At 51.6% G+C, this 20679-nt stretch overlaps 6 protein-coding genes across 6 annotated transcripts; 2 read left to right on the plus strand and 4 right to left on the minus strand.

Moving 5' to 3' along the window:
* Positions 1-626: 626 nt before the first annotated feature.
* On the minus strand, positions 627-1703 carry PV08_01942 (uncharacterized protein; the record flags this gene model as incomplete). The annotated part of the gene is made up of 1 exon (XM_016376302.1): positions 627-1703. The coding sequence occupies one exon, from the start codon at positions 1701-1703 to the stop codon at positions 627-629; it is 1077 nt and encodes a 358-aa protein (XP_016241578.1).
* A 356-nt stretch (positions 1704-2059) lies between these two features.
* Positions 2060-3086, plus strand: PV08_01943 (uncharacterized protein; the record flags this gene model as incomplete). The annotated part of the gene is made up of 3 exons (XM_016376303.1): positions 2060-2432; positions 2483-2718; positions 2772-3086. The coding sequence occupies 3 exons, from the start codon at positions 2060-2062 to the stop codon at positions 3084-3086; spliced, it is 924 nt and encodes a 307-aa protein (XP_016241579.1).
* Positions 3087-3306: 220 nt separating this feature from the next.
* Positions 3307-3995, minus strand: PV08_01944 (uncharacterized protein; the record flags this gene model as incomplete). The annotated part of the gene is made up of 2 exons (XM_016376304.1): positions 3307-3560; positions 3626-3995. 2 exons carry the CDS (start codon positions 3993-3995, stop codon positions 3307-3309), a joined length of 624 nt encoding a protein of 207 aa, XP_016241580.1.
* A 930-nt stretch (positions 3996-4925) lies between these two features.
* PV08_01945 (uncharacterized protein) lies at positions 4926-10097 on the minus strand (the record flags this gene model as incomplete). The annotated part of the gene is made up of 10 exons (XM_016376305.1): positions 4926-5413; positions 5500-5903; positions 5961-6071; positions 6132-6949; positions 7014-7670; positions 7725-7784; positions 7878-8337; positions 8392-8860; positions 8936-9154; positions 9209-10097. 10 exons carry the CDS (start codon positions 10095-10097, stop codon positions 4926-4928), a joined length of 4575 nt encoding a protein of 1524 aa, XP_016241581.1.
* Positions 10098-13035: 2938 nt separating this feature from the next.
* On the minus strand, positions 13036-15429 carry PV08_01946 (uncharacterized protein; the record flags this gene model as incomplete). The annotated part of the gene is made up of 1 exon (XM_016376306.1): positions 13036-15429. The coding sequence occupies one exon, from the start codon at positions 15427-15429 to the stop codon at positions 13036-13038; it is 2394 nt and encodes a 797-aa protein (XP_016241582.1).
* Positions 15430-15922: 493 nt separating this feature from the next.
* On the plus strand, positions 15923-17390 carry PV08_01947 (uncharacterized protein; the record flags this gene model as incomplete). The annotated part of the gene is made up of 2 exons (XM_016376307.1): positions 15923-16421; positions 16471-17390. 2 exons carry the CDS (start codon positions 15923-15925, stop codon positions 17388-17390), a joined length of 1419 nt encoding a protein of 472 aa, XP_016241583.1.
* Between the last annotated feature and the right edge of the window lie 3289 nt (positions 17391-20679).

The following is a 20679-nucleotide window of genomic DNA, read 5'->3' on the forward strand; positions in this document are numbered from 1 at the left end:
TCCGGGATGACTAATTCAGTAACGTTCGGCATCCTGTTCTACCCTCCGTCGGAGCACCAGGGCTGCCTGAAAGTAAAAAACCTTGTGGTCCGAATGTATCTAGCAATACTCAAGGCCCAGACTGGCGCGTAGCAAACGCCACAGCAGCTTCGTACCGCATGATGAAGGCATCTCGTTCTTGGTCGTAGTTCTGCCGCAGTGCTGCTCAGCATCTCTGGCTGCTTGTTGCTCGGAGGAAGGTAGAGTCTGAATATCTCGATCCGCCTTGGACCTTCTCCCACATTCCTTGTCATCCCTGTATCGTAGATATTCCATGAAACGATTTTGGGATTTGTTTACTATGATACATTAGTGGCTCAGGCTAGACCCTTGACTTCGATTATAAAGACGAGAGTGGGAAATTTAAAGCCTGCTTACCTTCGAGACAGACAGACCGGCTGTTCTTCGCCTTTTTCTGGGTGTGTTTCGTGGCGAATCCCACCAGTCTCGATCGGCGTGCGTATCGACTCTCCGAATCAATAGGAGGCCTAGGGGTGCTCCCTTTAGCACAATCCTGTTAGTATTCCGCACACAAAGTCGTATAGTCACGAGCTTCTGAGGCTGTGGACATGTCACCGGAATTGCTCTCACTTACCTGACTCAAGGGCCTCGAATTCAATCTTGCTGAAAGGGGTATTCCACAAGGTTTCATTCTCAGACTTCACAACCCATCGAATGTAATGGAAGTCACACCGCGCGTCAAACTCGTTCAACTCGAAGAAGGTATCCCCATACGAGTTGAAAGCGTCCAGCTCTTCAAGGGTGTCACTTCCCAGGAGCACATCCGATGTCAGGCCTTCGAGGACATAAAAATCCCTTAGTTGAGCCGTTTCTTCATAGCTGCCAATGTAGAATGGGACACGAACGACCCCAGAAAGCTGTGCCGTTGTCCCATCTGCAAACTCCACATATTGGTGATCCGGTTCCAACTCCCGCATCTTGAAATTTGATCGTCTGGCGTACCAACCAGACATGAGATTCAGGTCCGAGCCAGTGTCTGGGTTGGCTGCAACCATTTGACCATCAATCCGACATTGGAGACGCTTTCTAGGAAGTTCCAAGTGAAGAATTCTTGCTGTGAACTTGCCAATAGCCTTAAGCTTCTTCAGACGGTGTCGAAATGTGGTCAAGCAGCTTGTCTCTTCCAAGAATCTCCTGCCAACAACCAGAGGAACAACAAGCTTCGGCATGATCCAAAATTTCAGCGGGAATCTGTTTTCAGGCTGGTCTTTAAATTGGCAGCCCACTGTGGTGTAGCCGGTCGTGCACATAGGATCACCTCGTGCGTTCTCAAACTGGTGCGGACTTGGGTCATCTCTGTGTACCTGCAGCCCAAGCTTTTTGGCCATGCCCGCGGACATGACATTCTCTTGTGCTCCGGTGTCAGCCAGAGCGGTTTGGGTCTGGCCTTGTAATTCCAGGTAGACATGGGTCCTGAGCGGTACCTGCGAGGGCACAGCGTTACCACTTCTCTGTTTAGGTGGCACTTGGGTTGACATAAGCGGTGGCACATCTTGTCCTAACCACGAGCGTAGCTCTGTAGGCGTCCATAATCTTTCCTTTCTCTCTTGTGGCTGAGGCCCGAGCCCGCTAAGGGTTATTTTGAATGACTGTTCCTCCAAGAGAAGTGGGCAGATCAGCGAGACCACGCCTTTATATTCCATCGGGAACGGTTGGTGCTGTGGGACTAGATGCGACAGATCCTGTATGCGCTCGTTGATGTTGTCTCGACGACTTCACAACGAGGCTCGAGACACATGGAATCTGTACAGGTCAAACAAATCTAGGAGAGAGGTGGCAAAGACTGCGCCCACCGCTTTTGTAGAGTACGCCTTGTGCTGAACAATGAGGCGTTCTTGGGCTGAATAGCATGACCTGTTCCATCCAATCGCAAAACGTAGACTCTCGCATCGGAGTTGACGCTAATATATGCCCAGCATATTGTCTTCGATGAAAAGCGATGCAGCCTGATTCTAAGTCAGTGTAGCTTTTGACCTGAATATCAACTTTCAAAATTGCCATGCAGCATGATGCCGAGAGAGACCTGGTCAAAGTGAATTATATCAGTGGCTTTGCTGATCTCGCGAAGTTCATCTCTAGCGATGCTGATGGAGATACTGCCATTTTCCGACGCTTTGAGACTTTGGCGGCGCGGAATCTGCTGTATCTACAGAGCGAACTCGCAGTGCTCGAGGAAATCCAGGATAAATACGATAGGGAAGACGATAAAGATGCCCTCGATGCAGGTGCAGACTGGTCGACTTTGAGGCCTTGCGGGAAAGACTGGGAATCCTTTCAACGAGAGGCACAGGCGGACAGTTCTTGTGTCGGAGATCGATACAAGAGACGCATGGACCTTGTCCAACAAATTCGAGGGAAGTTGAAGGAATACAGTATGCCCTGACTGCCCTCCCGCAGGGCCAAAGCTGACAGCAACACGCAGGGGAAGCGCTTCTGATGGAGTCAACGATGCTTTCATTGAGGAGACCATCAAAGCAGACACACGACGCTTTTCTGCGATCTTTCTGGAACGAGCGAGGTGGTCAACGTCATGAGCCAGCACTGACGGGACCAAGTGAGAGGCTATATGGGACCCGGGAGGGATTGCTGGCTTTGAGGAGAGATCACGAAGACCGACTGACTGTCTTTCTCCGGAGTCATTGCGCTCGCTTGTTCAAAGTACGCCAATGTCCTTATAAGTCGTGGGAACATCCGATTTGCTGACTTCGTAGGTCCGTGGCAATGTCTCTTCGCCCTCGAATGTCGAATACTTTTCAGCCACGAGGATAGCTCAGGCCGCGAACGCAATCACGGTCCTTTTGGCAGCGACGCTCTTGTTTGGGGCGATATACAATCTGTATTATGTGAAACGGCACCAGGTGAAACTCGGATTGATCGTGTTGTACACCCTCGGCTTCGCTTTGAGCATCAGCCTGATATCGAATGCTCGAAGGGCAGAGATTTTCGGCGCTTGTGCGGCATATGCAGCGGTGCTGGTGGTGTTTGTCAGTGGAAACTTGGGAAATACCAGCGGCAATGCGTCCTGACCCACGCTGATACTGACGGTGAGCACGTCTGACGGTTAAGTGACACTCTCGATAATGGTCTAAGTGCTATCTCGACCCAGGAAAGGATCTTGCCGACAAGAAACAACAGGCTCTGGGTCTAAAGGACAACAACGTCTCAAAACCACATTATGGGCCTTTTCATGGGCAGCGCAACTTTCCTTAAGTCAGAGACTCTAGTTCCAATGACGTCCCTTCGCCTTCACGAGCCGAAAACCTTCACCCGGTCTTCCAAGGGCAAATACGTCCGCTCACGACTCCTCGTCAATCCATCCTTCGGCTGACCAAAGACGAGCTGACAGTGAAGCTCCCAAGTCTCGGGCAACTTCCATGTCTCTCTGACCTGTTCACTGAACGCCGGCATAAAGTTGTAATGCTGCAGGTTGCAGCCGAGTCCTTCAAGCTCAAGTGCCGTCCAGACAATGAACTGGTGCATACCGCTGGAATGCTGTGCCCCTGGCCAGGTGTTAGCGGTCGTTCAATTTTTTTTGCTCTCGGTCAGTAAATGGGTCCCGACGTACATTCTGGAATGACATGCTGAATGCCGGGGTTCTTGCTCTTCAACGTATCCAGAGCAGCCTGGTCTTCGAAGAACAAAATCGTCCCGTAGGCGTTCTTGAAGCCCTGGATCTTTGGCGCCAGACTCTGATACGCCGCTTCCGGCATGGCCTTTTTCAGACACGCGTCTCCGATGTCCCAGATCTTTTCGTGGTCTTGTTTCAACAATATGACGGCCCGTGCGGACTGGACGTTAAATGCAGATGGGGCGCTCTTGATCGTCGCGTTCACGATTTCATGGATACGCGAGTCTGAGATGGGTGACTTGTTGGTCAGCGTGTAGCAAGAAAGGCGGGTCTCGGTTGCGGAGATGAAGTTGTCCGCCGAGGCCATGTTGAATTGCTTGTTGAGTGTTTGGTCGTGATGTACGTGATCGAAGCGACAACGTTGCGCCGCTCCGGTCTTGTTTTGTGGAGTTGAGGATCTGAGAATGTCTCTGGCGAAGTATACAAAGATTTGGACGGCGGCGACACGGGCTTTAAGTATTTCTCGAGACTCAAAATGGATGCCCAAAGGAGTGGAGGCCTGACGCTGATGCTGAAACCTTACTGTCCGGGTCTAACTAGTGAGGTTGTGGTGCATGTCGTTGGCGTGCAGAGCGTATCGTATGGCGTATCCTTCTCACGGGGGCCTTTGAATTTCGGGCCCGAATCGGTCGCCCTCATCCCTCCCACGGTTATCGCCAACCTCTTTCGTAAGGCTGGGTGGGGGCGTTTACTCGTAAGCAAAGCCCATGGACATAATGCGTGCTCGGCTGACACCGAATGCCCGGCATTACTCAAGAACGAAATGATCCAATGAGTCTATAAAATACTCCGAATGAGGAGGTGAGACTTGCAGGGAAACGACAGCAAGAATCAAGAGCATCGGGCTCATACGGATCCCCATTTCAGCTGTGAGCCGCAAACTACTCGTTATTAGTATTGGGCAGAGCGTCCCGAGCCCCCGACGTGTTGTGGAGCATCCGGGGATAGGAAGACTCCAACAAGACTCAGTACTCAGTACACTTCAGTGGGTCTCGCGGTATGTACAGGATCACTGGGTCTTCTGCTGTCAAACTGCTTCCATAAGCCTAGGGAGCCATGCTAAGCTTGGGGACATTGTACTAAGGGCACGTTCAGGAACGGGTCCAATGGATGACACAGCAACAACTGAGCCGAACACAAATACCACTGTCCTAGCGAAAGCCTGGGTCACTAACAGAATCACCGAATAGTTTTCCATTCTGCTGCCCACTGGCAATATAGCCAGAATACGCATCCCTCAAAATGCCTTGTGGCTCTCCGCCTCCTTTCCAGCAGGTGTAGGCTCGACGTGCCGCGCGAACAGACGTCTGAAGCCCTGGACCAAAACCACCTCGGCCACAAAAGCAGGCCACTTCGCCAGGCGTGAGATGCTGAAGCGTCTTACTCGGAAGACGTAGTACAACATGATGCACGCAAACACGTTGAAGAAGATGTAGACGAATCCAAGGCCGAAGTTCCTCCACCGCTCGCTGTAGTAGACGTTGTTTCCTGCGAGGAACTGGTCGGCCGACCGGATCGGACAGTACTCACATCCACTCGTGGCGCTGGGGTTGAGCAAACGTCCAGGAGCGCCCGCGTCGAAGTACCGGGTCAAGTATCGCTCGCAGGTCTCGCCTGAGGGCGGGTCGAAGATGGCCATTTCGTTCTCGGCGCATTCGACAGTTCGTCCGTGAAGACCGGTACCGGCCCAGCCGGAAATGAGGTATGTCATTGGACTCACGCGGTCTGTGACCAGCATCGTCAGCTCCAAGCAACCAAAATCAGGCGCAGAGAAGAGGAAAGACGGAGCAAGAGAGACAGTAAGTACTCACACATGAAGATCCAAAAGCCAGGCAAGGCCGAAGGTGACTGAAGTACACCGTTGAACGTGAGGATCATACTAAACATGAGCGTGGCGATATTTCCGGCCGTCTCGGCATCCGGCAGGGCAGCGATTACCATGTGTGCGAACGTACTCGTGAACACCATGAATTGAACCGTAAAGAGGAGCATCAACCCACGCGTTTGCCCGGATTGATTCTTGCCAAAAACTGCAAAGTACCAGGCAACCCAGATCAGGATTCCTAGTAGAAGCTGGTATGGTATTTCCACGAAGATGTTAGCAACAAGGAAGGCAACCCAAGAGTACGCCTTGGAAGGCCGTTCGCGCACTTCGTAAAGGGATCTTTGTATGACGAAGCGTGGCATTATTTGCTGCACGAGGCTGGAAAAGACCCTGATATAGACATTAATATCGTGGGCAGAGACGAGCGACAGCAATCAAGAGACGTACGTGACCAGCATGAAGACTGCAAAAAGGGTATTCTGCAAGCCTGCCTGTGTTGTGTTCTGCTTGTAGAAGGAGAAACCGGTAAAAAGTGCGGACATAATACCCAACAAGAATCTGAGAAAGAATATCAGTACCATACTTTTGTGGTCGAGGCGGGACGATGCTTTTACTTACTTGCCGTTGACGTACGATGGCGTTCTCCAATATTGCTGGAAAACACGCTTTGTGACATGGTAGATCTGGGACTTCAGGGGAACCGCATATTGCGTAGCCGGCCCCTGGTCGACAACAGGCTCGGATCTCTTTGCTTCAGAAACTCGATCGAGCTCGGCCTGGATCTCAGCTGCTTCGGGAGTGGTCTTCCAGACTTCGCTCCAGTCACGGTCAGAGCTTTTGCCACAAATGTCAAGCATGTACTCGGCAGGATTGGCATTCTCGTCGCATTTCGGCGCACCATTGCGTTCGAAGTAATCCAGTAAGGTCTTCGAGTTTGGCCCAATATCTCCAAAGTAGATGGTCTTGCCACCCTTCATCAAGAACAACAGTCGATCAAATTCTTGAAACAAAATCGCTGACGGCTGGTGGACGGTGCATAGAATCGCTTGGCCGGAGTCGGCGAGTTTGCGGAGGAATGCCACAATCGACCAAGAGCTCTGAGAGTCCAAGCCTGAAGTAGGCTCATCCAAAAATATCAGCAGAGCGGGTTTGGCGGCAAGTTCAACTCCGATTGTGAGTAGCTTGCGTTGCTCGACATTGAGACCCTCTCCGGGGTTTCCGACCACTGCTTCACTGAAATCTTCCATGTTCAGCATGCGGATAACGTCCTCGACAAAAGCATCCTTTTCTTCCTTGGATACGGAATTGGGTTGTCGAAGATATGCTGAAAACTGCAGAGCTTCTCGGACCGTGGCAGTCTCAAGGTGCAAGTCTTGCTGCTGAACATAGCCTGTCTTCCGCTGAAAAGAAGGGTCTAAGGGTTTGCCGTTGACAAGCTGAGAGCATCATTGGTCAACAGGCGTTTTCGTAGCTACAGGTCAAAGGACAGTCTGTACTTACCATGTCTCCAGTCAACACGCCAATGTTGGTCCGTTGCGCAAGTGCATCAAGGAGTGTGGTCTTACCAGCACCACTCGTTCCCATGAGAGCCGTAAGAGTTCCAGGCTTTACATACCCGGATATGTTATCAAGAAGCCTCCGTGGCTGTCCTTTGATCTTGATGTCAAGTGTCACGTTTCGCCACGTAAAGATATCTTTCTGTGCTGGAAGGACTTTGACCCCGTCTTCCTGCTTCCCTTCAGCATCATGGTCCAGATTCGCAGGTTTGGTGGCCGTGCCAGGGTCCTCCTCATCCTTGCGTTTGCCTTCCTGAAGATAACTAGGAACACGGCCCCGTTGAAACACTAGGAATTCCGCGGTGGAGGTCGTGTCAGAGTTGACTTCAGTAGCGATGAAGTAGATGGAGAAGAAGAAGATCATGAAAGCAAACAAGAATCCCAAGTTCCTCCAAATGTGACTGTAAGAGTATCCGTAAGACGACTTCACCCAAGCATCTCCAGAGACGTTGATTTGACCTGGAACAGACCCGGCAACCGCGCATTGGAAATTAGCCCCTTGACCGTAAGGGGGAACCAAACTTGTTGACGCGCACGGGAATTCGCGTCCATGGACTTCGTTAACAATCAGAGCTTCATAGGCATATGCAACAGGATTAATCTACAATCATGCTTGTTAGAGACCAAATTTGCTCGAAGATATCTGATGGCTTACCCAGCTAGACCACTTGAACCATGGGTGCATATAACTGCGCTGAATCACGAAGCCAGTGTACTGTAGATAGTCAGAAGTCGGATCTTTAATCAGAAACGAAAGACCGCAGGATCTAAGTGAAGGGTACAAGCTGCCAGGCGGGAGTATACGTACAATAACAACCCACAATACGGCTACACCTGCGATAGCAAGCGCCGCTGTGATGGTCTTTGTCAGAGCTGCAGTGGTCCTAAAGATTGCAGACATTGTCAATGAGCAGATGAAGTTGAATAGGAGGAAAATGAAGAAGTTGGAAGCTCTCGTCCGGAGTCCAGCGAGAAAGTAAAGAATGATGCTGAACACGACCGTCGTACAGAAGGAGATGGGCAAGTCGGCCACAATTCCTGCAAGAGCTTCGGTGAAAGGATGGTAGAAAGCGTAGGATTTGTGCTTGGCCACGATCGGTCGTTGGGCATATAACTTGTTGATCTCTACAATGGACTGGAGTGCACTCAACAGCACGGCGAAGAACAGCACCGCGCCTTTAGAGAAAAACGAGCCCGTTGAAAGTGGAGTTCCGTAGTAAATAGATCCGACAACCAAGGCCAATGTGATTCGACTAAAGATGACAGCCCTGTAGCAATGTTAGAGTCAATTCATGCAATATAGAGTCATCAAGGTTACCTACACCGTCGAGGCTTTGTCATTCCACAAGCGTTGATATGCTCGCTTCGTACATAGCCGAACCTGCATAGGTATACTGATCGTGTAGGGCGATTTGGGACGTGTATGTTGAGCTTGGCTAAACTTGTGAGACTCTCGAAAAGTATCAAGAGCTTCCTTTCCGTCCGCGTTGACTTCGGCAGCTTGTTTCGATTCCTCCTGGGCGTACTTGTAGTTGGGACTTTGGACCCAGTACTTCTCAAAGTCCTCGGCCGTACGGGGTACTCGACCTTCGAATCCTTCTCGAGGCTTTCTCTCACGCGGATTGGTGACAGATGTCAGAAAGTCCCCAGTCGTTTGTCGCGGAGGACAATACCAGCCCATGTCCTCGAAATATGCCTTTGCCTCATCGGTAGGGCCAAAGTATATTTGTCTTCCTTCGTACAGGACAATGGCTTTGTCGCACAGGTCATAGATCGCTTGTGATGCTTGATCTGTGGGGAATTAGCCATAATCTGAAGAGGGGATGTCGCCTTAATGACAAATCATCTGGAGAAGTAAACACTCACATATGGCAATTAAAGATGTGAGACCTGCTACGTCGGCCGCGGTGCGTAGTGATCGTACGAATTCGAGCGCAGTCTGAGAGTCCAATCCTCTTGTTGAATTGTCCCATGCAGCTATGGGGGGTCCAGCAAGAGCCATCTCTGCAAGGCTGACACGCTTCCGTTCACCTCCACTGACTCCTCGCACAAAATCATCACCGACCTTGGTGTTGCGAGTATGTGCTGCAGAAATGTCTCAGTAAGCGGAGGAACAAGCCCACCCCGAAAGTCACTTACAAAGACCAAAGATAGTCATCATCACCGTTGCCATATATTTGCTCCATTTGTCTCTCGGCGCACCGAACAGCCGATGGGAAGGAGTTCTGCACGCGGCTGCAAACTCGAGTGTCTCTCCGACCGTCAAGTGAGGAAAGTGTTTTTCGTTCTCCTGATTGTAAACGGCTTCGCCTTTGAACTCCTTCAGAAAGATGTCTTGCGATATGCCGCTGTATGTGACCTTGGAGTCCTGGGAAATTTTGAGACCTTGAAGCTCTCCACAGATGCTTTTGAGGAAGGTGGAACAGCCACTCCCAGGTCTTCCAAGGACAATGAGCAGTTCCCCGCTGTTAACATGTCCGTTGAAATTGGTCAAGATCGTTTTCTCGGGTGGATGACTGAAAAGCTCACGGAAGCGGAACGGCGCCATGAAGGCTGACCCAACGGTCTGTTGAAGCACAAGAGCAGCACCTTTGCCAGACACGTTGAGATTTGTAAAAGTAAACCCCGTCCGTCGACGTTTGATGCCTTGCTCTTCTAGAAGCTGTGCAAACTTTCTCAGCCACAGAAAGAAGTTGAAGGATGGATGATTGGGATCAAACTCCGGTGATTCTGGAGCCATGCCGGCCACAGTGTCTTGTCTTGTAAGGCCGTCTCCAGTGGCTGTCCGAGCGGGTTGAACCCCAGACAGGACCGAGGCCATCCTCGCAAGTTCACTCCTGGTGGCAGCATCACCACGGTAAAATTCATAGTCTGCTTCATCGCGAGTTCTCCTTGACCGTATAGGTTCGAAGCGTTGATGTTCGGAACCACTTTCTGTGCTTGTTGAGGCTGGATGTGAAGAAACACTCGCCCGAGAAGCACGCGTCGATACGCGTTGCGCCTCCGGTGCTACGTCCTCGGAGGCCATGACGGTCGAGACAATTACTTACGAAATTCGGGGAAGGGCAGAAGTCTTCGGTGTTGACTACAATATAAGCACCCCAGAGTCCTCCACAGCGCTGAAGGGGACGCCTGATAAAGTTGGGCGTTGGGCCCAAACGGCCCACAGCAATGTTCCATGACAGAAACAATGGTTGGTGTGGCTATCGCAATAGCTGAAGGGATCGTCCGTAAGCGAACTCTGTGTTCTGGGTTCCGGCTCTATTCAGCCAATTGACCCACGATCCCTCATGCCGAGTGTGGACGCGAATACGATGTAGTCGTTAGTCTATGCATGGCACGGACCTGAAGGTTTCAATGGGGGAGATAATGTTGACAGTCCGTGTGCCGACGAATTGGGGACCTGGCTGAAAGTGAGCTGACAAAGGCCTGACTAGCCCAGCCACATGCCTGAGCACACATTGCTCAGACAGTTCCTTCTCTGCAGGATTGGGCAGGCTCATGGGCTGTGCTCGTATATTTTTCTTGTCTGATCATGAGTCTCGCGCAATGCCCTCTCGTGCCCGCGAGCTCGACGTGGTTTGCGTGTTTACTTCTCCGTAGCTCAACGCCGACACATCACGTGGGTCTCCTGCTCAATCTAGTGAGCCGGCCTCGCATGACTTGCTGCATTTGTACCGCCTCTTTTAGGCTAGCCATACGAGGCCGAGGTGAAACAAGGAGCATGTTGTGACAATATTCTGCTCCATCGAAGCCGTTGTCAATTCGAATGCCACTCTTCTCATGGGGCATATGGAAGCTGTTTAGATTACGGCGCTCCTAGTGCTATGACTTGAACTGTTCGAAGATTGACTGGTTCATCACATCAAGCGGCTGCCGTTCCCTTAGTTCTCCACCATGACCCAGACTTCATCTCAACATGCATCCATGGCCACAGGAGGATCGAGACGCCTCCGAGCTGCCAGGCAATACTCGCGATCAAGTATCTTGCCGGTTAGGGTGAATCCAAGGGTCATACCTCCTCCGGTGAAAGGTAGCATAGAACTAGTGCCGTCTCGGAAAGGTAGGGATAGAGATCTGCAAAAAGCAGTGATGGTGGCAGTGACGGCGTAGCTAACCGCATACACCACTCCGATGTAGAGCAGTGCCACAAAGATGTGTGGAATTTTCAAACGCTGTAAAGGGTTTGGTGGAGGCGGCCGAGGTCTGTCGACCTGTTTCTTTGCTGCGTCCTGACCACAGCATGGACGAAGGATGAGCAGTGACGGGTAATACAGCATATTAGGCGGTGCTATGCCCCATTTCCAATTTCTCATGATTCCAAACGAAGAACTATACTCGTACTAGGTCGTTGATGATTTCCAAGGAAAGCGGAGTTTGGAGCCCTACAGGATAATGACTAGCCTGCGAACTAACGGCCGCAATGGAAAGGAACCAGAAGATGGATCGCCGTCCCAGTCTTTCGGACAGCACATAACCAAAGACTGGTGCGACGCTTGGCGAGAACTACATACCACTGGGTCAGGCTGGACTTCCCGGTAAGAGCGCCAGACCCACAGTTGGTCCTAAATTGAACGGCCCCCTCTCGGCTTGGGGGCTGAGATATCGCCAATCACTCCAAAGCCCGACAGTGCGCGGTGCACATTAGGAAGTATTCACGTGTTGTGAGCATCTGTACATACCCAAAAGCTATTGTACTTGTGCATCCTCCCAGCTTACATCGTTCTCAGCAACAAGAGCAGCCAGAAAGCATTGGTAGGGGTCAAGGCTAGACCCATACAGGATGCGACAAGGACGGTGAAGCAACCCACAACGACCGGTCTACAACCGACGTGATCGGACAATGGCCACTATGCAAAGTTTGCTTAAGGTGAAACGCGTGTCAGCGTGACGTATTCAGATGGAGGCAAGCAAGACCTACAGATTCCTTGCATGGCGAGATACATCGTGCAGTGAGGTCAATCGAGTCAGTCGAGACATCGGAGGCTCTTGCTAAGGTGGGCAAGGCTTGGATTCAGAAGTTCGCTGGGAACAGGCTTCAGGAACATGGTCAGTGACTTGTTCTTGATGCTCCAGATCTCTTCAGGACATTACCAACGGCCACAGCTACGACAAGGCTGGTATGCATGAAGGCACCTAAAGAAGTTCGCCACGGCACTGATGCCTGTGAGGAACCAGTTCGCGCTTTTTTGCCACAGACGCAGTATGGCTCTGTGATTGTTTGTGCAATTGGTGGTGCTTGGTTCGCGACATCTGGAGTTACGGGCACTTCCTGTGGTGGAGACATCTTTTCACGGAGGTGTATCGAGGCTGCAAGATGGTAGCGGTGCTGTTGGCCGCAAGCATTGCATCGACAATGGTTTCAACGGATAAGGACCTGGGCTCGTATGACGGGGTACTCAGGGCTGGGTCTGACTCAATTTTTGACTTACTTCTGCAGACGATGGGCACCCATGCAGATTCGCAGCTGCCAATGCGCGGATCATGGTCTCGTGCAAGAGCTTCAGCGACAAAAACAACATCGCCCTTCGGGTCGAAGCAGTAATTGACTCCGAGAGCCAAAATCTTGGTGGAAAATTTGACCGGGTCTCCTTGCGTATTTGCTGCTTTACATTGCTTTCGATCATTGTCCGCTGACGAAGAACTGTCCAACGATCACAAGTGAAGTGCGTTTGGGAAATACATGATATAAAAGCCTTTAAGCGTCACAACCCCCGGACGCTTCCATATCCTGTCGAGTCACACGTCTTCAGACCCTTCCGAGGCGAGGCCTCGCTGCTGCACGAGCAACCGATGGTGAACATTGTTCAACCGGAAAACCCACGTTCAATACTACCACTCTCTTGGACTGCCACTCTGTAGGACTACCACTCACTAGGTTAGGAGGGCTGCTATGGTGCCGAGAAGTCTAGTAGAGAGTCATTTTGCTCGCCGAGCCAGCCGCAGTCTTATCACGCCTGTTCAATTTATCTTTCCGTCATCGCTTCCAGTTTTTCTAAAGCCCGATGGTACACCTCCACCATTCTGTTCTCCGTCTTCTTCGACAACTCCACCATGCTGTTCTCCCTCTCCTTCGACCACTCCACCATCATTCTGTTCATCTCCTTCGACCACTCCACCATCATTCTGTTCATCTCCTTCGACCACTCCACCATCATTCTGTTCATCTCCTTCGACTCTTTAGCAATTTCCAAGATGCTGTATCTAGATTCCGCAAAATCCGTGTCACTTGCTTCTTGCCTAACCGCAAGGTCAGCTCCAATACCACAAAAGTACCGTTCAAGAGTCCGGAGACAACTCTCTGCATCGATGTCGGAAGAATCTGTGCTTAAAGCTGATGGGTATTGCCTTTTTTGCGGCTGAACCGAATGTATTATCACGTCTCCTCTCCAAGGGAACTTCTGAGGGTCTTTGCCTTGACCAGATCTATATAACTCTAACAGAATGGGATTTGCGGGCAGGCTACTAGCGGACCGGTACCACAAAGCATAAACCGTCTGAACGAGTTTAGTTTTTCGGTCTGGGTGAGTTCGGATGTCTCCGAGGTTCTCGTTAATGCGTTCGAGCTTCACTTCTTTAAAAGTCGTCGGAAGCCAGCATCTTTGACGAAAATCTTCGAAACTTGATACCATGTCGAAAGATGCGGGAAGATTTGCCAGTTGGAATGCCAGTGTCACCCCCTGATCCTGAAAGAGCAGAGACTTGGTGTATAGTAGACTGTTCACGTCATTTACATCTGTTTTATATGCATGGACTTTTAGTTGTCGAACTTGCCTTATTCTGCCGGTTCCAGGCAGTAGCAGAGCTGGCACCTCCGCAACAGGCCGTTTCCCTTCCACTGCGACCGGGTTAGAAGAGAAAATCCCGGATTCAGAATCTTGGAGAGGGTCGTGTCTTTTCCCGCTTCGGCGAGGCGGAGTAATCAACGCCGAGCTCTGCGGATACGGCGCCATAGAACGAACAGGTTTCTGATTGATGACAAGATCTCGAATGGTAGCCATCATTTCGGAGTACGCATTTGTCAGTCCCTCGGCGATGGCGGGTTGAGACGGATCGAAATTGAAGGGAAATGCCCATCGAGGATACAGCTTCCGATGGGTCCCTCTGACGCTGTGTTTGGAGTTATGGCGGATCATTTGCCAACACAGCCAGCAAGACTTCTTGCTGCAGCCAAAGTAATTCAGACACTGCTCCACCCCTGTTTGTGAGAAGTACATGAGGAGCTGCATTTCACAATGCACGCGGGCCTTATTTCCAGACTCGTGTACGACGCTATCCATGATATTCTGGACGGAACTGATCTCCCACGAAGCACGCCCATTGACGACTATCGGGATCCGTCGTTCCTGAGCCAAGTCCAGATTCCCGGTCCATGATTGCATCTTCTGCATGTACGCTGTGCCATACCAATCATCTTCTTGTGATGCAAGCAAGACGTAGTCGAAAACATACCCTTGACGAGCTTCACTGCCGCAGAACCTGGGGAAGTAGTCAAAAGCCGAGAACACGCGGCCCAGGTAGTTGATCCACTTGACTACCTGAGCAAGTCCTTTCAACTTGACGCTGTTTTCGAGGGTCGGAGCTTCGACTTCGTGTACAAGAGCCAGAAAGTCAGCATCTCGGCGAATATTGCCCGCATCTCGAGCATAGGCAGCCAATAGTTCTGCTTTCTCGGCTTCCAGGTTTAACAGCTGGGATTCTTCGTCCTTGTACTGCGAGCATCTCTCCACAAGAGGCACGACCTTCCTCCAACCATCCCGAGACTTGCCCACAAGGTCAAGCTCCGCCGTTGTACCCAGAAGCTCAACGTCAGCGTCGCCGATTCTGGCAATGTAATATTCAAGACGGGACTCGCTGGACTTGCACATGGACCTGAAGATATCCGAGCGGACGTGGCTTTTGTCGTTATGAAGCTGACCGCTAGTGGCATGCTGGCTGGCCAAGGAAGTGAACCACTGCATCAGACGGGCGGCAAACTCTTCGTTTTCGTTGCGGATGGCGGTTTCCTTTCCCCCGGAGGGAGGAGGCGAGTATTGCTTGTCGCTCCGATTTTTGGCAATATATACCGTGATGGTCTTCCTCTCCTTATTCCGCACCATGGCAGTGGCCGAGACATGGTCTCGCGCATCTTGGAGCTTAGACCGGGCAAAACAGTTGGCGAGATGGTCGAGGAAGTTTCGCTCGTCGGGAAAGGCGTCCGAGGCCTCCCAAAATGGCTTTGTCTCAAGGTTTTCGGCCGCGGCATGGAGGTAGAGGGCTGCAGCATAGAATGAGTCTTTGTCGATTCCTGGGAGCCTCCAGACGGTAGAGTCGGCATTGCTTTTGAAATGCCCAGATTGGGAGGACTCGGCTGTGGCCATTGTTTGCCTGTAGGGAGAGAAAAAGGTTCAAAAAGCAATACTCAACGTGGAAGGGGCCTCAGGCCGGCTGGAAGGATAGAAAGTCGGCCGATTGGTGCCACGAGGCTGCAGAATGCCCCAATTCACAATGGCCCTGTCTTTGTGCGCCTCCTCTACTCCTGCATCCGAATCAGACTCACAGAACGAAGCACCGGGCAAGGCAAGGCGCCTTGATGCTGCCTGCTTTGCCAGGCATGCACTCAGCCCCATGTTCTAGCCTACACTCAGTAACCAACGTCTTGAAAATGCTCGGGAGCTTCCCTCGTCCTCTTGCATCGCTTCAACCGCGAGCATTTCGTCTCTAGTGTGTGACATCGTGGTTAAGTTAAGGTCGATGGGTCCCAAAAGCCGCGACGAGCCGCGGCAATCAACGGCTGAAGCGGATCCTTGCCCGAAGAATTCAATCCTGAAACATCAGTCGTCAACACCAGCCTGGCGGCTTTGGACTCGGGCGATGCCCAGGGTTGTTGCAATTCACGTCGATCCGGACGGCACTCTAGGGCCAGCAAACGAATATCAAGACTCGACAGCGCTCCAAACGTTGCTCTGCCAAAGGACACACACCCAGACCCAGTCGGCGGCGGCGCTCCGGACTATTTACATCCTCGAGGCTCTTTCGCCAGACTTCGTCGCAGTCCTCGGAAGCCACTTTCAGCTCCATCCGACGTTATTTGCAGATCATGACAGGCTGGTCGCCTTAGAAAACAGAGCCACTGGAGAGCTCGGCGGGATCCCATTCCTGCCATCGGCTATTCACGGCCGGGACTTTGTTTCTCTCAAATACCACGAGCCATTGCGCCTGTCCAGCCCGCCCCCTGGGTTCCGGAATGTGTGCGACGTGTCTGGGCGGCATATTGCCGTCACCAGGATCGCCGGAAGCTTCTCCGACGTGGTGATCGCCCGACGAAAATGCACCTTCTGGACAAGGAAGACCGAAGGTGGAGGATGGGATTGTAAGTCTGGTCAGAGTGTCCATGAAATACCACGTCGCTGATCCCACAGGGCTCATTGTCTGTGATCCCCCCATAAAACGAATTCTTACCAACTATTCGGGCCAAACGGGCTACAACGTCACCACCGTGCCATACAAGGGTGGTTATCGAGATTTCATGCCTCTCAGAAACCAAATCAAGAACCTGTCGGCACCGCCGAGGACGTCGCTCTTGGACGACCTCATCTTCTACCTCTACACATACTCAGACACACTTAATCCGGGAGACCCTCTCTCTCTGAGAGTCTTTATCGAGAAGATCATCGCTAGCCACTACTTGAAGCTATCCGAGTTGATCCTAACACTCATCGAGAGAATACAATTCGACTTCTCCCGCAAACGCGACCTGTCGAGCTTTGTTATTTCGGCAGTGGAAGAGCAGTGGAGCGACGTGCAAGCTTTGCAAAGGCGCATTGGTGAGTATCAAGATGACCTCGAAGCAACCATGCTGCAGTTGCGAATATCGTTTGATCACCCCGACGTCGATCGCGATTCAGACTGGAAATACAGTGCCGTCGACTACCAGTTCCTCTACCTGCGCTTCAAGGAGATCGGTCAGCGGGCAAACAGCTTGAACGGCTCCACGGCGGCCTTAGCAAGCCTCACCAACAGTCGACAGGCGGCAGCCGCACAAACATTAGCGCTGGAGGCAGCAGAGAGATCGATTCGAGAAGCAAAGAGTGTGAAGGCCCTCTCAATCTTGGGCGTTATCTTCATCCCGCTTGCTTACGTCGCCTCACTGTTCAGCATGTCCCAGCCTTACAACCCAGGGGGAGAACAGTTTTGGGTCTATTTTGTGGTTGCGTTTCCAATGATTGGGGTTGTTTTGTTGTGCTATTATACCCTTGAGCTGGGATATGCCGCAGGCGGAATGCGCTGGCCATATCGGAGTGTTATGGCCATTGTCAAGCAGCGCCTCAAACAGCAATAACGCCAGACACCCTCGATTTTCGGGCCCATCTGACACCAGACTGATCGGGACAGATATACCAATTCTATTCCCTTCATCCGATGTCGAATCTATCCTCCAAGTCTCCAAGCCGATCGCACATTTCCAAAACTGCCGAGTCTTCGATCGTGGGGTACTTTGGAACACTAGCGGCGGATTGCGCTCCAGTTGTTGACCGAAGGAATGCCTTGGAGACTAGATTTGAGGGAGTCCTGGGGGGAACTGGGATGCACAACAGGGGCAGTCCATATCCGTACTCAAGGACAGCGAAGGGTCTTTCCCAAGTTCAATTAGATGTACACAAGGACCGAGGTAGATGTCTATGTCGACACAGCACGCGGTCTAACTTCCTCGTTCTCTTGCCCGGAACGCCAAAGCCATCGCGGAGTGAAACACCTGTTCCAACATCGGTAACCACATGTGGCCGCCAACAATAGTGATAGCTCTACTCCTTTAGGCTCTGCTGGCGTACAACGCAGATCGGTGGGAAATTTCCGATAGAGGCGTTGACGTGCAGCTTGGTCGACTTAACCGGCAGCAGGGTTCTTTGTCCGTGACGGTCATGTTCCGAATAGTGGTCTCGTCACAGAGCACCAACTGCTTATCTGTGGATGTTGTGGCCCAATGAACCAGCAGCGGAAAACTCTGTAGAAAGTTCGTTATTCTTGGGATTCGATGCTCAAGATGTCGGAAAAGTGGTTTGTTGCATACTGTACGCGTCCGAATGCTCCGTCACTGCGTGTACCTGGGGGGACCACACGTTTATGTCAGCGTCGGCTAATCGACCTCACGTGAATTGTCATTTTGGGAATGGCCACCGGCTGCTTCTTGTCAGGCCGGAATATCGTTCTGCCGCAGTGCACCAAAAGGGCAGGCCAGGCCAGGCCAGGCTACGAAGACCTGCACGGAGAAATGAAACGCAGACGCCGCACGAATACAATACGAGTGCTACTTACCGAGAAGTCAAGACGGCCGTGTTGCTAGCGAGTGAAGCCATAGACCCCAACAGGAGCTGGACGCACACTCCTCGTCACCTCTGCTGACACGCAGTCCCTTTTTGTGCGGTGATGGTGCCTCGTGCAGCTAGGTGAAGTGGACTGAAGAGGGTGAAACATGACTATCGTGTACGATGTGATGGTATGAGAGGTAATCTTACGTGGTCCTAAGTCGTGATGCTGAGTTGTGAAACAAAACAAGGACATTACTGAAGCGCGAGCATTGGTTCGGTAGAGTGGGCACATGAAATCGGCTCAAATCCCCGGGCCGCATATCTGGGCACATGTTAATCCAACTTCAGGTTTTAACGTCCATACTGGTGGGCAGCCATCAACGTCGTCTGTGGCAAATGGAGTTGTACAATTGTGATTTCATTCTCAGGCTCGTTTGTTTCGACTTGTCGAACAGCACTGAGGGGAGCCCACTTGCTTTGCTTTCGGTGAGAGCACTCACGCCCAGAATTCCGGGCACGGCTGGAGCTGCTATGAAGTCGACCTACCGTGACTGGATGAATGGATCTCGTCGAGGTGATTTCTGCACTTTGCGTGATCCCTCATACTGAAAAGTGAGATATTATTCCATTCTTCCCGCTCGGTCCTCGCCGATGGCCAGAAGGGGGGGACGCAAATTCTCAGTAGTCTCCGGTTACTCCAGGAGGGGATGACTAACTTGGAATGCATCGTAGAGGTTTGTTCGACACGAAATCTGCATTGTCAGAAAGTATTAGAGAGGTAATAACTCCATGTATACGCCGACTTCTCGACTGCGAGGGTATATCAGACACACTTTCTCAGTGTCCACACATGTCTGGCACGCCGTACGTTCGCGTGCAGATCAGCCCAAAAATGGAATGCAGTAACTCTCTAACCTGTTGCTGTTCACTGGTTATCCATCACAGGTGGTGGATCGAAATCGAATATCCGCGAATGACGAGTGTTGCAGTGTTCCTAGGTAAGTACCTGTTGGGCATATTTTCATCAGCAAGCAAGAACAGAGAGACCAGGAGGAGCGGAGGTGATTCCTGAACCTCTCATCGCTCGTCTCAGTGGCTTGCTGTACTCACCACCATCATATGTGCAGTGTGAATGGTCGAAAGGATTCGGGTCAATGATGCAAGACACTGGCGTTGGTCTCAGGACCCCTCTTGCGTCAGAGTAAAAGTGAAGGGCATTCGATGGAACGTGAGTTATCTTGCGCTCCACAACCCGATCGGCAGTCAACGGCGACATTCCCTGAGATTTTGTCTCTCGAGGACATACCGTGCGAGAATCTTGCTGCCGTAAGGGTTTCACCTCGGCTGTTGGACTACATCATTACCAGGCGATACCAAACTGGTGTGATGACGTTGTTTTGATCGAGATTGCGATACGAGTCGAAGTATCCCTCGTTGATCACGGACTTCTTTCTGCGATGAGCGCATCAGTCTCGGGGCCATGCAAGGGAGAAACGACTCACTCACGTTCACGCAGAACAGGGGCTTGACGTCGATCAATGAGAGGGAAAGAGGGGTGAAAGAAAGGATTGCGGGCGAGTCACCTCGTCGACGTAACTTGTGTGGAATCAATGTTGGAGAAATAATTGCGCTGCAGCTTGACATACGAAGCATATTGTACTCCCCACTGACATCGGGCCGCTGGAAAGCCAAAGGAGGTGACGAGCATGGCTCTGGTGGGTTGTGCTTGGGATGCGATCATCGGCCTGCCATCCAGCACGAGTCTTCGATTCGCCTCAGACAGCACCACAAACACTCACGAGGGGCGTTTTCGGGTCAGGTCATCGAGATCCTTCTCTTTGACTGAAGATTTTTTCTACGCGTCAACCGTTCTAATTAGGATGACAAGAGTGAGCTGCAGTATCTTATGGTTAGAATCTTGAACTTTTCACATGGTGGTGAGGCTCGAGAGGGGTATAGTTGGATTAACAGCAGCATGCAGGTGCGTTTGGGGTGTACGGTTATCGTTGGCGCTAACCCTCATTGCTGGCATCATCACTTCGAAGTGGAATCGGGTAGCTTAGAGGCCTGGTGAAGGTCTGGTATCCTCGAGAGTGCGTCGGAAAGGGGGCGTCACCGACGGGTGGAGATATGATGTCTTAGGGGCCCAGGGGCGGGCGAAGTCCTGCGATATGACGATGGTTTCGACCGTTGGCTTTGGCCAATACACGGTCAACCTACACCTTGGTCCACCAGTATTCGTTTGGCGTCGGACGCAATGCAGCAGTCGTGGAATCCCCTGTTATCTTGAGAGACAGTTCGCAGGTCCCTGTGCTGACCCTC

The sequence above is a fragment of the Exophiala spinifera genome (genome assembly GCF_000836115.1).
Source record: "Exophiala spinifera strain CBS 89968 unplaced genomic scaffold supercont1.1, whole genome shotgun sequence".
Taxonomy (NCBI): domain Eukaryota; kingdom Fungi; phylum Ascomycota; class Eurotiomycetes; order Chaetothyriales; family Herpotrichiellaceae; genus Exophiala; species Exophiala spinifera.